Source organism: Colobus angolensis, unplaced genomic scaffold (assembly GCF_000951035.1).
Source record: "Colobus angolensis palliatus isolate OR3802 unplaced genomic scaffold, Cang.pa_1.0 Scaffold174, whole genome shotgun sequence".
Lineage (NCBI taxonomy): Eukaryota > Metazoa > Chordata > Mammalia > Primates > Cercopithecidae > Colobus > Colobus angolensis.
Genome location: NW_012114866.1, coordinates 4,389,577 through 4,406,020, shown reverse-complemented (window position 1 = coordinate 4,406,020; position 16,444 = coordinate 4,389,577). Strand labels below are relative to the sequence as shown.

Sequence of the window (16,444 nt, the reverse complement as noted above, 5' to 3'; positions counted from 1 at the left end):
TGATAGGGAACCTGTTAAAAAACGTATATTCTTGGATCCATAAATCTTGGGAATAGGGCTCAGAATATGGTGGGTTTTTTTTTTTTTTTTTTTTTGAGACAGGGTCTTGCTCTGTTGCCCAGGCTAGAGTGCAATGGCGTGATCTCAGTTCACTGCAACCACCACCTCCCGGGTTCAAGTGAGCCTCCCATTTCAGCCTCTTGAGTAGCTGGGACTACAGGTGCATAACACCAATACCAGTTAATTTCTTTGCAAAGGCAGGGTTTTGCCATGTTGCCCAGGCTGGTCTCCATCCAACTCCTGGACTCAAGCAATCCACACCTCAAACTCCCAAAGTGCTGGGATTACAGGTGAGAGCCACCACATCCTGCCCCAGAATCTGTGATTTAATAAGTCCTTCAGGTGAATCAGATGCATGCTGATTTTGAGAACTACTTCCCATGGCTTTCAGTTGTAATCTCTGAAGGGCCTTAGCCTAGGAATATGAGCAAACAAAAACTAGACCAGATCACTTGAAAACTGGGCTTGTGCTTCAAAGTCAGTTCATTCCCAGATTAAATGAAGGTGGTCTATGCCTGCTTTGTCAGAAGCAAAAGTAAATCTTCCCAAATTATTCCTAGAAAGTTCTCATATGCAACACCCCACATAAGATTAAAAAATGAACAGGCATATCAAGACAAAGAACTAAGCGTCCAAACTAAGATTTTAAAAAACAGATAAGCAGGACTCACAAATTTTTAAGATATTGAAAATTTCAAGTACATACATTAAATAACTTTGCATGCTATATTTATAAAGACAGTGTTAAGATAGAGAATTTTAGGAGAGAAATGGAATCAAAACAGTTAAAAGAAAATATACTTTTGAAAATATAAGTTTTATATTATAGATTGGCTTAAATCGTAGATGGTTTTTAACAACAGAATAGACAGCAGACAAAAGTGTTGAATTGTAAGACAAGCTATCAAAAAATGGACTGAAATATAAGAAAAAAAGAATATACAGAAAAGAGCATAAGAGACATATTGGACAGAATAAAAAGGTATAACATACTTGTAACTGGAGTTTCCAGAAGGAGAGGAGAAAATAGTGAGGCAAAAGTAATATTTGAAGAAATAATTGCTGGTAAATTTTCAAAGTGATGAAAGATACCAAAACATAGATTCAAGCAGCTCAGTGAACCCCAAACCTCAGGATAAATTAAACTACACCTAGGCTCATTATAGTACAACTGCTAAAAATCAAAGACAAAGAAAAGTATCCTAAAATCTGGAAAAGAACACATAACCTTCAAAGGAGCAAAAATAAGACTAATAGCTGACTTCACAACAGAAATGACCAAATACTATGAAGTGCCATCTTCAAAACACTGTAAGAAATAATTGTCAACCTAGCAACAGAGCAAAAATATCCCTCAAAGATTGAAAAAGATGTAATGATACCAAGAAAATCTGAAAAAATCTGTTGCCAGGAGATACTCACTAACAGTAAAACTAAAGGAGAGTCTTGAACAGAAGAAACAACTCCACGGAGAAATCCAGGAAAGGAGAAAGAGCAATGGAAAGGCAAATATGTGGCTAAATCTAAATTAATGGACTGTATAAAACAATAATAGTAATGTCTTATGGGACTTAAAAATATATACAATTAAAACATGACCAAAAATAGCACAAAGGATGGGAGAATGGGTAAATGGAGTTAAAATGTTCTTGGTTCCTTTCATTGTTCTGAAAGTGGCAAAAGTTCTCATTTATATTACAGTTTTAATTCAAGGATGCATATTGTAATCTCTATAGGAACTAATAAAGAAAAATGAAAATAAACTATAACTGACATATTAAGACAGAGAAAAGAATGGAATAATAATCCCAAAGGAGGCAATTATGAAAATAAGAAAATAGGACAAATAGTAAGATACTAGGTTTGGACTCAAATATGTCAATAATTATATTAAGTGCAAATGGACTGGATAATCCAATTAAGAGACAAATATTTTAAGACTGGAAAAACATCAAAACTATTGCTTATAAAAATATATCTGAACTACAAGAATGTTAAAAGGCTGAAAATCAAAAGACAGAAACAAACTTCTTATCAAAAGGAAGCTAATAGAACTATACAAATATAGGCAAATTAGATTTTAAGGCAATAAGTATTACTAGACATAAAAAGGGAATTTCAAGATGATAAAATGGTTCATTTATCAAGAAAATATAACAATTCTAGTTGTATGTATATACATAAGACAATCTCAAATACAGTGAATCAAAAATAATAAATCTAAAAGGAGAAAAAGACAAATCCACAATTGTAACTCTACGCATAATTCACAGTACACACAGACATAAAATCCAAGAGGATACAAAAGATTTCAGGAACCAGTTCTGACTTAATTGATATAGAACATTACATCCTTTAACCATCGAATACACTTTGGTTTCAAGTGACACATGGAACATTTATCAAAATTCAGCCACATATTAGGCTAAAAGTCAGTATCAAATTTCAAAGGATTGAATTATTTAAAAGACCTTCCTGAAGTCTCTGAAACATTTGTGTTAAATGATTTAAACGTTCTCCCAATAACCCTTTTTACTTTTCTTTTTTTTTCTCTAGTTTAAAATTATCCCAAACTACAGATCTGTGCTCTGAATTAAATGCAGTTAAGCTTTTTCCTATACACCAGGCCCCACATCAACCAACCAAATAAACAAACAAAGAACTCCAGACTCACCTTCCGCTTCAGAGGGTACCATCTCAATTGTTTATTCTGTTTGTTATCCCAGTCCCATGTTTCCAAATCAAGTTCCACTTCCCCTAGGAAACTATTGCGCTTAAATGTATCCCGATGCCAAACGGACAGGTTCAGCTTCTGTGCCTTTAAGATTTGTTTTTCAATTTTATACTGAAGTTCAAAGAAGAAAATTAAATGATGAATAACATTACTTGATGCCAAGGTTATGACACACAGATGAAGAGTAAATTCATCTGTATATATCAAATTTTCTTATCTGTTAGGTTTCAAGTCCCAAAAATATTGCAAAGTCATCTTATTCTAAGTGTCTTGTTTCAAAGAGGTAAAAATCCATCTTTCATAAAAGCTCATTTGCTTCCCCACTCTCGAAAAGCAAGCCAAGACTCAAATATCAAAGTTGGTAATAGTTCTCTAACAATAAAAGCCAATTTTTCAATTTTTGCTGAATATTTTTAGACTAGATGTAATACAAAATTCAGTATAAAATACAAATCAAGTTTAACCCAATTCTCTGTTTGCTACTGAAGAACAAGGTATTTTTTAAAATAGTCTTTTTAGAGCAGTTTTTGGTTTACAGCAAAACTGAGAACAGAGTTCCCATATGCCATGTATGCCGCCACATACACACACCTCCCCCACTATCAACGCCCCACACAGATGAGGTATTTAAAATAAATAAATAAACTTGTCTTTTCCTGCATCATATGGCCAAGTAGAAAAGATCTGGCATCCTAATAGTTTTTCATCTCAAATGTAGTCAATCTTTAATTATATATAATCATGGAAAGGACAATAGTACTTCTAATCTAAAAATAATTTCCATTTGGCTTCATGACGTACTACTTGAATGTCCATTGTGGTTGTAGCAGGTCTGTCTTTCTCTGAGCTTAACATTTAAATTATCTGGCTTTTCCTGAGTATAGGGTTGACGTAGCTGACCCAGAAATAGCTAGGGTACTAGGGTATATCATAGTCAAACTGTAATTAAAAATTTGCTACAAAAATTCCACAGGTGGTTTTCAGACCATGGATGACTGAGTGTTGATTTAACTGCTTATTTTTCCAGAGGATGATCAAATACTTGGACAGCGTTTTCAGAAAGAGGGGATGAATAACACCTATTTTTAGTTTTAAATGATCTGTTAGTCATGACTAAGGCAGCATGATGTAGTTTTGGGGGAGAAAAAGTATATGAGCCAAGTATACTTTCTATTCATCTGTCCATTTATCTTTCCAGTAAACATTTTTTGAATACCTATCCCAGATTAAGGATCAAGATTTATTAAATGCTTAATGTGTGCTGATCTTTCACACAAATTAACTAATTTACTGTTCTCAACTGCTAAGGTAGGTAGGTAAGTACTATTATTATCTTCCTTTTGCAAATCTGAAAACTAGCATTATCTCCACTTGGCAGATCTGAGGTGCCCAAAGACACATAGTTTACAAAAAAAACACTGAGTTGGTCCCTACCCTCATGGAACTTACAATTTAGTGGCAAGGAATTAAACCACTAGTTAAACTGCTGTTAACATATCCTGCTATAAAGCAAGATTATCAAGGCAGCAGACAGCAGAACTTAGGGGTTAAGTACAGCCCCTCATAAGAGGAGGCATTTAAGACAGTGGAGGAGGTAGTTAGGGAAATAATGGGTGGAAAAATATTCCAGCCTGAAAGAACAGAAATTCACAGAATTGTGAGAAAATGTAATTCCTTAAAACAATAGAAAAGAATTCAGGGTGACTGGAATAAAGACTATGACAGAGGAAAGTTGAGGCTGGAGTTCAGGTTGTAAAGGGACTGGTGTGCATGTTAAGAAAGATTGCTTTGACCCTAAGGGTTATAGAAAGCAGAAAAATAGCATAATCAGAATTGTGCTTTTAGAAGATCATTCTGGTTGCAATGCTCAACTTTATCAGCTGTGGTGGGGTTTTTTTTGTTTTGTTGTTTTGCATTTTTTGAGACAGAGTTTCACTCTAGTTTTAACTCTAGTCACCCATGCTGGAGTGCAGTGGCATGATCTCAGCTCACTGCAACCTCCGCCTCCCTGGTTCAAGCCATTCTACCTCAGCTTCCCGAGTAGCTGGGATAACAGGTGCCTGCCACCATGCCGGCTCATTTTTGTATTTTTAGTAGAGACAGGGTTTCACCATTTTAGCCAGACTGATCTTGAACTCCCGACCTCAAGGGATCCACCCGCTTCAGCCTCCCAAAGTTGCTGGGATTACAGGCATGAACCAACACGCCCAGCCAAGCTGTGTGATTTTAAATAAGTTACTTCATTTCTCCAAGTTTCATTTGCCTCATCTGTGAGATGCAGATACCAATACCAGCCTGCCAGTGTATGTATGGGGAGTGAATTAAATAATGTATACAACATTCATGGTGTTTTGTCTCAAACAAAACAGTCTCAGAACATTTGTATTCCTTTCTTTCTCCTCTCTTGGTGACTGACTTTATCCTGTAGAGCTGCTACCCAAGAAGACATGGTAAACAGGTCACCATCTGGAATTTTCCTATAGAGAGAGTTCATAGATACCCGCAGTATTTCGTTATACACAGGATTCAAGGTTTTCTTCACTACGAGTGTTTTCTTCTTGCCCATTTTGCCTTTGTCTGGTAACAAATAGGCCTTTACATATCTAAAAAGGAGAATTGAACAGACAAGAAAGTCAAAGAAAATAAAAGTGATGTTTCCACATCTAGTTTTTTAAATACATTGAAAACTGACCGCAGAAATAATTATTTCATGACACTTAAGAAAAGCAGTGAATAACAAATTTTCCCACCAATACCTTTATACTTAAATGTGTAAAGGGTTTTAATGGAATTGATCATTTAATATTGTTTTGAAGATTTTTAACAGACATTTCCTGAATTCCTTTTTTCCTTTGGCCTTAACTAATATGCAGGGGTGGAAAGGAGCAGAAAACACACTTCTAGGCCAGGCACAGTGGCTCACACCTGTAATCCCAGCACTTGGAGAGGCCGAGGTGAGCGGATCACCTGAGGTCGGGAGTTCAAGACCAGCCTGACCAACATGGAGAAACCCCATGAGCCATGCTGGTCTCAAAAAAACAACCAAAAAACAAAAACCACCACCACACATACACACACACACAGCTACAAAATTAGGTGGGTGTGGTGGTGCACGCCTGTAATCCCAGGTACTCAGGAGGCTGAGGCAGGAGAATCGCTTGAACCCAGGAGGCGAAGGTTGTGGTGAGCTGAGATCGTGCCAGCCTGGGCAACAAGAGTGAAACTCCATCTCAGAAAAAAAAAGAAGAAGAAGAAGAAAACACACTTCCAACATAGAGCTTAAATCTGTTAGTTTGGTTCCCTCTGAGAAAACACTTTGGTGCTGTATTTTTAAGTTTTTGTTACTATCTTTTGAAATAAATTCATCTTAGTAAATACCTAGTCAAGTTATCTTCAATGTTAAAAAAATAAAGGATGTTGAGCTTACTTGTTTTTATAATAAGAATAAGAAAAAAGAATTGGGCTTGTCTCAGCAAAATAAGAATCAGACTGCTGCATAGGGATAAGTGGGGAATACCATTCAGTGTTTGCAAAAAAAAAAAAAAAACACTGAAGTGCAATCAAACCTGTGATTTAAAAAAATAATTTTAGCAATTTCCCCTAAAGTTCTGTAAGATATAATTTAAATATGAAAATACTCTCATTCTAGAGTCTTAACTATTTTTATACCACTGAGCATTATGAATTGTGTCCCATGCGTCCCTAATTTTGTAAAACGTTTGAGAGTGTGACGGAAAGAGACAGGTTCAGGTCCTCATTCTTCATTTTGCTTCTATCTGAATTCACACATATGGGTTACTTGTCTTCTCTGGTGCTTGCGTTCTTATCTGTAAAATGAAGGAACTGAACAAGATGACCCCAAAGGTCCTTTCCAAGTTGAAACATTTTGTGCTTCTCTATGATTTTTATAATTTAATGCTTGACATATGTTTTACAGAATAAAACACCATTTTTCCCCAACTTTTCAAACATTCCTTTTAACACACACCCTCCCTCCTCTTTGATTACTTTATTTCCTTCCAATTCCTATAAAGACTGACAGTTTGAGAACTAAGAGAAGGTAGGTGACTCTAAAATGTACTTACGGGTCTGAACGCTGTTTTTTTACATCTGCTGCTGCTAAGTCCTTACACTGGGCCACAAAAACATGCAACTCCTTCAGTGACTCCACATATTCAATTGCAAACTGAATATTTCCTTTTACTTCCAAATTGCCAAAGTCTCCACTATAAACACTCATCACACTGCCACTCACCTGAAATCATCAGAAATACATAGTGTTTGTCTGTATCTTGTTCTTAAACCTAGCACAAGGATCATGGATATAATTCTTACTGGCATTATTTCTTTAGCTTGCTTATAAAAGCAGTTAATTCAATATAGCATAAAGACATATCTATAAAGACAACCTGACATGATATACATGACTAGAGTTTTTTGTTTCATTTTGTTTTTGAGATGGAGTCTTGCTCTGTCGCCCCGGCTGGAGTGCAGTGGCTTCATCTTGGCTCACTGCAACCTCTGCCTCCCAGGTTCAGGCAGATTTTGTTTTTGAGATGGAGTCTTGCTCTGTTGCCCCGGCTGGAGTGCAGTGGCTTCATCTTGGCTCACTGCAACCTCTGCCTCCCAGATTCTCCTGACTCAGCCTCCCAAGCAGCTGGGATACAGGCGTGTGCCACCATGCCTGGCTAATTTTTGTATTTTTTTTAGTAGAGACAGGGTTTCACCATGTTGGCCAGGCTGGTCTCAAACTCCTGACCTCAGGTAATTCGCCCGCCTCGGCCTCCCAAAGTGCTGGGATTACAGACGTGAGCCACTGTGCTCAGCTGTATCTCCAATTTTCTAGATGACTGAATAAATCAATTTTAGGTTGTAAATTTATGAGGGTAGTTGTAAAAAAAAAAAAAAGGTATCCTTCAAAATGACCTTTTTGAAAGGTATTACTAAATTTTATATATTTTTAGTAGAAATGGGGTTTCACCAGGTTAGCCAGTCTGGTCTCGAACTCCTGAGCTCAAGTAATCTGCCCACCTCGGCCTCCCAAAGTGTTGGAATTATAGGCGTGAGCCACCGCGCCCAGCCGACTAATGTTTTTAAAAAATTTTCCCCATAAGACATAGATGAAAAGTGAAATGCAACGTTATTTAGATGCTGGCTCATTTCAAAGCAGGGTGATTTTATGCTAGGTGGCATTCAAAGGCATCCATTTACAGGCATGCTTAATATTTAAAATCCGAAAGAAAGAAGATGTGAGAAAACCCAGACACTCTAATCACAGTGACACACTGCTGTATCAAATTTCCAAGGCACTAACAAGGAATTTTACCATGTTACCCATCCACTGAATCTAAGAAAATGCTTACTGAGCCATGCGCTTTTAGAGGTCAGAAAGGGTAGAAAATGGATGATTGATGAAGGGAGTTTAAAACCTTCCCAAAGGCAGATGTTAGATTTTTATCAGCAGAAACTCAATTTAAATAGGTTTTTAAAAAAGGTTTCAGTAACACAAGGCTAGCAAGAATTTAAGCACAACTTTATCATTTGTTTAGCATACTTGGTAAAATATATGTATGTGTATGCATATCTGATACTCAGATAAGTGTATGTGGATATATTTACATATATTTTTACATACATACTACATGCACACACAACTTCACCTTATGCAAGAAGTTCTATGTAAAGTCAAATTAGTCAGATTCCCTTAAATCAAATCTGAGTAACTACACTGAAGGATCTTTCCTTTTAAAATGCTGCTCAGATGCCTTCTAAAAGGCAAAGAATTACCTCTCATATTCTTTCATGTCAACCGGCATATTGATTCATCAGGATTACTAAAAGAGAGGTATAATTCTATGAAGCATATCTGATACAAGCAGATTTTATCACAGTTACCCCATTTGTTGCACAGAAAAATTTAGTGGTTCATCTTCTTGGCAATTTAAGTTTATTTGTGAAGTATTTATACCAATAACAACAAAAAACCCCCCAAACATTTATTTATGATGGATATGCACCACTTTAGTCTAAAAAAAAAAAAATAGATGTAGTTAGCCAGAAGCTAAGTATGGATTAGAGAAACTGCTTGTGCCCTGAGAAATACAGGAGGAGGCTGTTTTACAATGAGCATGAGCATGTCAGAGCAAAGTTCAGAGATGTGGAGAGATATTAACATGGAGCCTTTGTTTACATACAGAAGACAAGGACGTCATGCCAGAGGAGCTGCTAAGATTGGTTAAAGAGCTCGGGCTCTTCTTGTGTCTGCTGAGCTGGTAACTGCTTTCTGATGCTGTATCTGTTTCTCTGTCATCACTCTACAAAACAGCATATAATATGCACAATATTTAAATTCAGAATGAGTCAAGATCAGAATCTCTGTTTAGGCAAAGATGATATTTTGGTATCCCAGTGATATTTCTGCAAGGTCAAAAGATGCTAATGCTAATTGCCAGGGTATGGGATTCAGGATGGAGTGGGTGGTCTGCCTGACCTCACCTAAGGAGGAAGGCAGTGCTTAGCTACCAAAACAACAAAGTGATTTTTTTCACCTACAAAATAGTCTCTCCCAAAGTGCTACAGAAGACAGCACTATTGTGCGCTTTCTTGCCACTCTTTTAACATTATATATTTATTTGCCTGGGGAACTCTATTGGTATATACGAGAAATTAACTTTACCCAGATAATAAAAAGATTTACTGTTAAAACCAAAACATCATGTTTAATTCCTCTTATTATTAGCATAGCCCGTAACTTCTCTAAAAATCAAATCTTTTACTTGAGACACTATTAAACTAGGAAAAAAGAAATGCTAGTCTGATCTGTTTCAACTCAAGGCCATATATATATTTTTTAATTTTTAAAATTTTTAAACTTCCCCTTACATATTCCTATGTGTTACTGTGCTTATCTTTTTGTTGCTAGAGGGAAGTATATTAAACTATACATTCTACTCACATTAGATTTTAACACATTAAAAAAAGGAAGATACAGGTACTTATTTTAAATATGTCCCAGGAAGTATTTACCTGGGAAAAGAAAGAAAAGTTACAGTAACAAATTTTGTTATATTTGAATCTAAGGTTTATTAAATAGTAGCTTTAAATATTTATGATTCAGAGTGAGCTCCTTTTAGGGTTAGAGAGCTTATGGAACAGTTCAGTGGCACCAGGGGTTAAGGGACACCTTTATGGAGTGGTTAGTTCATGCCAGCATATTCCAGGACCATGCAATTATGCATCAATATAATGGATGCCAATTCTAATGCAGATTAATAAAGGAGTTAAAGAAAAACAAAATTAATGCTTTACATGGATAAGAATCCTTTCTCAAGGATTACAACAATTCATATCTTTTAAATGTCTCTGTTGTCACACTCTCTCCCTACATGCTGAGAGTCATTTCCCTCTATTTTAGCGCCTACTACATTCTACCTAGTATATCAGATCATTAGTGAATTATTGGAAGGACAGGACTCTGCTTTGTTGATCTGGAAAGGTGTTTTACACATAACTGGCACTCAAAAAATGTGACTGATGATAAGTCTCAAAGGGAACAGATGAGCAAGGCCTGATTGCATTTCTACTTTCCTTAAGACCCAGTTCAACTCATACCCCATGTAAAATGACACAGCTTAATTTTGGCATCTCTGATACACAAACCCAAATGATTTGAACTCTCTTCTGTGTGGAGCTATAAGACAGCAGGTTAAAATTGAAGGGAGGACAAAAGTTAACCAGGAACTTACATAATTTGCCTCATACACACACACATACACACACACTTTTTTTTTTTTTAACTGGAGTCTCACTCTATCGCCTAGGCTGGAGTGCAGTGGCGCGATCTCGGCTCACTACAACCTCTGCCTCCCGGGTTCAAGCAATGCCCCTGCCTTACTCTCTCGAGTAGCTGGGATTATAGACATGAGCCGTGACACTCAGCTAATATTTTGTATTTTTAGTATAGACAGGGTTTTGCTATGTTGACCAGGCTGGTCTCAAACTCCTGGGCCTCAAGTGATCTGCCCAGCTCAGTCTCCCAAAGTGCCAGGATTACAGGCATGAGCCACCATGCCCGGCCTCATATTATTATATGGTTGAACTGTATGGCATGCCTACTGCTGGCTTCTAGCTAATGAATTACTTTCAAAGAATGAGTGATTCTTTCCAAAAGGAACTGTAACATGTGCTCTTAATCACAGGCAAGAGCTGAATATTTGCAGATACAGTTCATCGAAGGCCCAAGAATGGACAAAAGGATGCCCAGGCCAGTGACAGAATATAATTTATGTGTTGTCCAGAGCTTTCCTCAACATTCCATCTACTAAGAGAATGCTTGATAAGGAAGCCTTTTATTTCACCGTTAGAAATCAGACCAAAACTACGAACAGTAGCAGCTAACATTTACCAGGTACTTGTTATATGCCAGGCACTGTGCTATGTGTTTTCCCTGCATTATCCTACTGATACCCCACAACCTCATGTGGTAGGTGCAAGAAAACCAGACTCAGGGAAGGTACTGAATGTGTCCATGATCACACAGAAAATTAGTATCATAATTAGGACTGCGGATATCTGGCTCCAAAGCTCAGGCTCCTAACTACCTGACTGCAAGAACTTGGAATCTTAATTAAGTCAAAGGACCTGAGTTAAAGTCCTAGATCTACTCTTCAGTAGCAATTGGATTTGAGGAAAGTTATTTAACCTCTCTGGGGCTCTTTCTTCATTTGTAAAATGAAGAAAATAGTCCTTACCACATATAGTTAGTAAGAGTTAGATGAATAGGTACCTGTCACATACTAGGTACTCAATGAATAGTAAATTATAGTCATGCGCTTTCTTAAGACCATATAGTATATAGTATAGTCGTTAACAGCACGCAAGTTGGATCTGTGCTCCAGGCCTGGTTGAACCCCCTTCTAGCTGAGTGAGGTTAATCTCCCTTAGTCTCAGTTTCCTCACCTGTAATGTGGGGGATAATGATGGTGTCTACCTCTTAGGGTTGTTGAAGGATTAAATGATATATGTAAAGTGCCTGGCACCCAATAAATACTCCTTAAAGCTTGCTGTGTCATTGTTACTTTATTAACAAACACTTTCAAGCCAGTCACACTGCCTAAATTAAGTTTTCACAAATTAAGTCTACTCCAAACTACGGAGGAATAATCAGTTCATATACCTTCCTGGATTTCTTATTTTGTACTTGCTTTGAAACAAAATCACATTCCCAAATCTATGCAATTTGACTTCACTAACCAAAAGGAGTTACTGTTTGAGTCAAACGAGATGTGGCTTTCCCTGTTCCAGGATCAACAACACTACTTCTATTGACTTGAAAGGCAAGGGTCAGTCCTTCTGACCTCTTTGGTCTCTGCCACAGTGGAATACAAACACACCAACGTTGGCATAGCAATTCCAACCCTCTGTCTCTATTTTTCTGAAGGTACAAAAGACAAACTTGCCTCATCTTGGAGAAATGCTGGAACAGACTTGCTCATCCTTTTGAGTTTGTCAGGGTGAGAAAATGGATTATCAGGTGGTGTAGGCACTGTGGAAACTAAACAGCAGCATTTCCATTTCAAAATTATTCTTACACTTGTCAGAAAACATTACACATTAATTGAAAACATACTTTTATTTAAGCTATGAACAAACATGTTTTTGTAAAATAGTTAAAGGCACAGTAGTTTGCATGCACAGGATCATGAGATAAGCAACATGCAGTTTTTATAAATTATACATAGAGAAAACTAGCAAGGAGTTGAACCAAATACAAAACAAAGTTAATTTTAAAAACACTAGTTTTTATTGAACTGGAGCTGAACTTGAATTAAAATATACTGTCAGTGTGAATTGGTTTAACTTATTTTTTCACATCAGAGTTTCAGACCATAAGGTCTGTATTTTATTGGTTCATCTCCTTGAGAGATATTACTAACACACTGCAGGCTGAAAAACTATTTCATCTGGACATCTTCAATCAAGATTTTTGTACACAACTCAATAATAAAAGTGTTCTGGTTGTTGAGTGTCTTAGAGTAGGTGTGTTTAGTGAGCATGAGGATTACTTTTCTGATAGTGTTTTTCACTCAGCACTATAAAATAAACATTATTTTTTGAAAATATAACTTATTTAGATACCTTGTTGATTCAGAATTTTCAATATCCCAAGGCCAAGTTAGAATGGTTAAAGTTAGGGTACTCTAAGAATTTAATAAGAAAATGTAGCATATGTCTTCTTTCTGATATAGAAAGTATATGTGTAGAAGGTACAAGAAAGGATAAATTATAATCCTGATTTGCATATACCTAGTTAGAAAACTATTTTCTTCTTTGTCTAAGAATCACAACATCTAAGCTTTTCTTATGATGAATCATAGCTCTTATAATGATTAAGTTAATATTTTCCAAGGCACTTAGTGCCTAGCACAGAGTAAGCTCTATATAAGTATTTTCTAATCAAATAAATATCATATGATAAAGAATCTTAAATTATATTTTGAATGAAACAGATACATTGACTTTAATCATTAAAAGAGATATTAAGAAAATAGATAAAAATCAAATTATATTTCTATACATAACACAAAAGACTCAAATTCATCCTTAAACATCAGTTAAATTCATCTTTAAAGAAATCTAATGAAGGAAAAACTAAAAATTTAGCTACACGTACTAAAGATATCCTTGCTCACATAACAATTTTCACCTATCCTTAGGCTCCCATAGATAAATGCACATCAAAATGTATTATGGTGTCTCACTAAAATGACACCTACTTTAATCACTTCCCATTAAACAATAGTGTGTGTGTATTAGGGAGAGTTATACTGGTAGCAGTGTAAGATTAGGTCCCACAATACGGTCCAATGAGAATGCAAAAAAATTTTTGTTATACATTGCACCCTACTATTTTCAAAGTATATTGCTGGATGATGCTATGAAGGTCAAATTCAATTATATCTACTACTCAAATGTAATCAGTTTTAGATTCATGGGCTTTCGTCATTTGTGTTTGGATCATGTATTTGATTTTTGTGGTAAGAATATATTCTTTACCAGTGAAAAGGCACTAACAGTCATTTTGGAAGATATCACTATAAAGGGACAAATTAATTTACCCAGAGTTCAGCACAGGATTAGTCTATTTGCCTTGACCAATAAACTAAGCCAATTAGGAGATCATGAATAAAGATACAGATACTTAGGCATATATGTCTATGTATGTTTTGGTTTTACTCCTCAGACTAAATTTTGAACAAAACATAGCAAGATAAAATAAGATGCTCAAACTTAAGTATGTCCTAGTTCAAAAGTAACTGGAAAAGCCCCTTTACCTAACACCCCTTAAGGGCAGAAGGTTTGTTTCCTCTGCAGCAGTCAGACAGAGAGCACATACTCACAAGAGCTGAAGCCTGGACTGTCTTCTTTCCTAGGCAGTTCTTAAGAATTTGTCAAGTCATGTGCCAAAGCACAGCACCTTCACTGCTGGCAGGAGGACCTCATGAGCAAAGTTTCAGGTTTCCCACTACATGTCACTGACTTTTAGCCATCAGCACATTGGTTTTCTATCTAATGTCTCCTCCATTTAGCTGCTTTCCTCATTAAGTCCTATTAGCATATCCAAAGACTGTTGGGAAATTATTATTTAAAATATTGTGGCCCTGAAGGTAGACATGTGTATCATTATCTTCATACCCCCAGTGCCTAGGGTTTATGAAACAGAGTGAAACCGAGAAGCTAACAAGTCATACACACACACACACACACACACACACACTGCTGCATGCTTTACTAGGCCGTGTGAGCACTTTTTAAATGTGTTATTTGTCCTTAAGATAGTAGTCACAGTCACAGCTAAGTAGAATCATCTTAAGATTGAACATAAAAGAGCAAACAAACATTATATTTGCTTGATGATAGACATTAATTAGTAGACAGGCATTAGTCACCACAGGTATACATTTACTTCTTAGATTCATGTATTCACTTGGTTTATACTTAGAACATTTACCATTCAAGTCAGTTTTGCACCTCAGAGTTTAAACCCTGAGCATAATAAGATTGGTTTTTATGGATATGGAGAGAAGCACATACTCTAACGTTCTTTCATAGGTCCAAATAAGTTATAAATTACTTCCATCTACAGTTTTGTATAGAGGCCACAAGAGATCCAACACTCAAAATCATACTGCAACATAAAAACCAAATGAAATCAGAAGGTGCCAACTTGCTTTTAAGCAGAGATTCAAACAGCATAGAGACTGACAAAAGCACAATAATATCAGCAATAACATATATGCATATATATTTATATACAACTCTCCCTCAGTGGAACCACAAATCATTCTTTCCACATAGACAATAGTAAAATGTTTTTAATAAAACCCTTATCATAATGAAATAGTTTTGTAAGCTGCAGGAGTTTAGTGCCAATAATAAATGCTGTGTTATTAATGGGGTTAGTTATTTCACTATATTTAATACTACGTAAAGTGGAATGTTTAGTCATTTGTGAGAAAGATCCTGCTACTCACTTCTTGGTATGCATTCATTTGTATCTGGCTCCTGATCTGCTTTCTCATCTACTCAGGAGGGCAACATTGAGAATAAATACCATTTTAACAGAAGGATTAAAGAGACATGAAAGTAAAGCTCAAATGTCAGTTTCACAACTGAGACAGCAGAATACATCTGACAGGTTTTCATCTTGATTTCATTCATTCCTCAGTGTGACTCTTCTTCATTAGCCTCTTTAAGGTCTCCTGTTCAACTAAAAATCTGGGATCCAACACAGGAGATATGGAGCATCCTTCCTGTAATTCACTAGACCACAGCATGGAAAATGGGAAGGAGCACTGAACTAGGAGTAATGAAGCTGAGATTCTATTTCCTGCCCTCCCAATGACTGACTAGCTATAGGATCTTAGAAAAGTCACTTAATTTCTCTGAGTTTTTCTTATCAGCAAAATGAAGATAAAAATCCCTACCCCATCAACTCCAGTGAGGTTGTTGTAAATATAAAATGAGAAAGACAAAACTATTACATAAAAGTAAAGAATGACCTTTAAGGAGCTCTGTTGCTGCGTTTATATGGGAAAGTTCAGTGAGCACACATTTTTATGATTATAGTGAAGGCAATTTAACAACAAATAAATAAAATCCAGCATGCAAATACAAATTATACATTTGCATAAATTCTTCACTATAAAAATCAGACTCATTTCTGTCTCTCCCTCAAGCAAGGCACCATTATACTATTCATCTTATAACAAAGCCAAGTAATACCTGATCTATTGACAAGTTTCAAGATCTTCTGGCTCCATTATATTCAGAATCAACTTCACCCTCTGTCTATATTTAGTTATTTATATAAGCAGAGGCAAGATTTCCCACCCTTGTTCCAGGACTTTTTCCTTTGAACTTAAGATTTTACCAGTTGTGCCCTGAGAGATCTAAATGCTGGGACTTGAGAATCAAACAGAAGAATAACTTAACCCAGGAATTCACTCCACTCTTCCTGCCTTTACAATGAGTTCTGCAAGTCAGAGTAGCAAAAATCAGCTCATATCCAAAGCAATACAATTTTCTATTTATAGAAATCCTTGCTTCACAAGGGTCTCTGATGAGATCCTCATGACAGTATCAGCAGCA

At 36.2% G+C, this 16,444-nt stretch overlaps 1 protein-coding gene across 10 annotated transcripts in view; it reads right to left on the bottom strand.

Annotated features, from left to right (window-relative positions):
* Positions 1-16,444, bottom strand: part of SYTL2 (synaptotagmin-like 2) — a 120,926-nt gene that overhangs the window by 8,388 nt on the left and 96,094 nt on the right. For 4 of the 10 annotated variants that reach the window (XM_011938504.1, XM_011938507.1, XM_011938502.1 and 1 more), the window contains 6 exons: positions 15,328-15,375; positions 12,253-12,347; positions 8,989-9,108; positions 6,880-7,049; positions 5,295-5,397; positions 2,735-2,905 (listed from right to left, as the gene is read on the bottom strand). In XM_011938504.1, the coding sequence (XP_011793894.1) occupies positions 2,735-2,905; positions 5,295-5,397; positions 6,880-7,049; positions 8,989-9,108; positions 12,253-12,347; positions 15,328-15,375 (707 nt within the window). Of the gene's footprint in view, positions 1-2,734; positions 2,906-5,294; positions 5,398-5,910; positions 6,024-6,879; positions 7,050-8,988; positions 9,109-12,252; positions 12,348-15,327; positions 15,376-16,444 lie in introns of all 10 variants that reach the window. The other 6 variants (XM_011938505.1, XM_011938503.1, XM_011938510.1 and 3 more) reach the window with 4 other exon arrangements.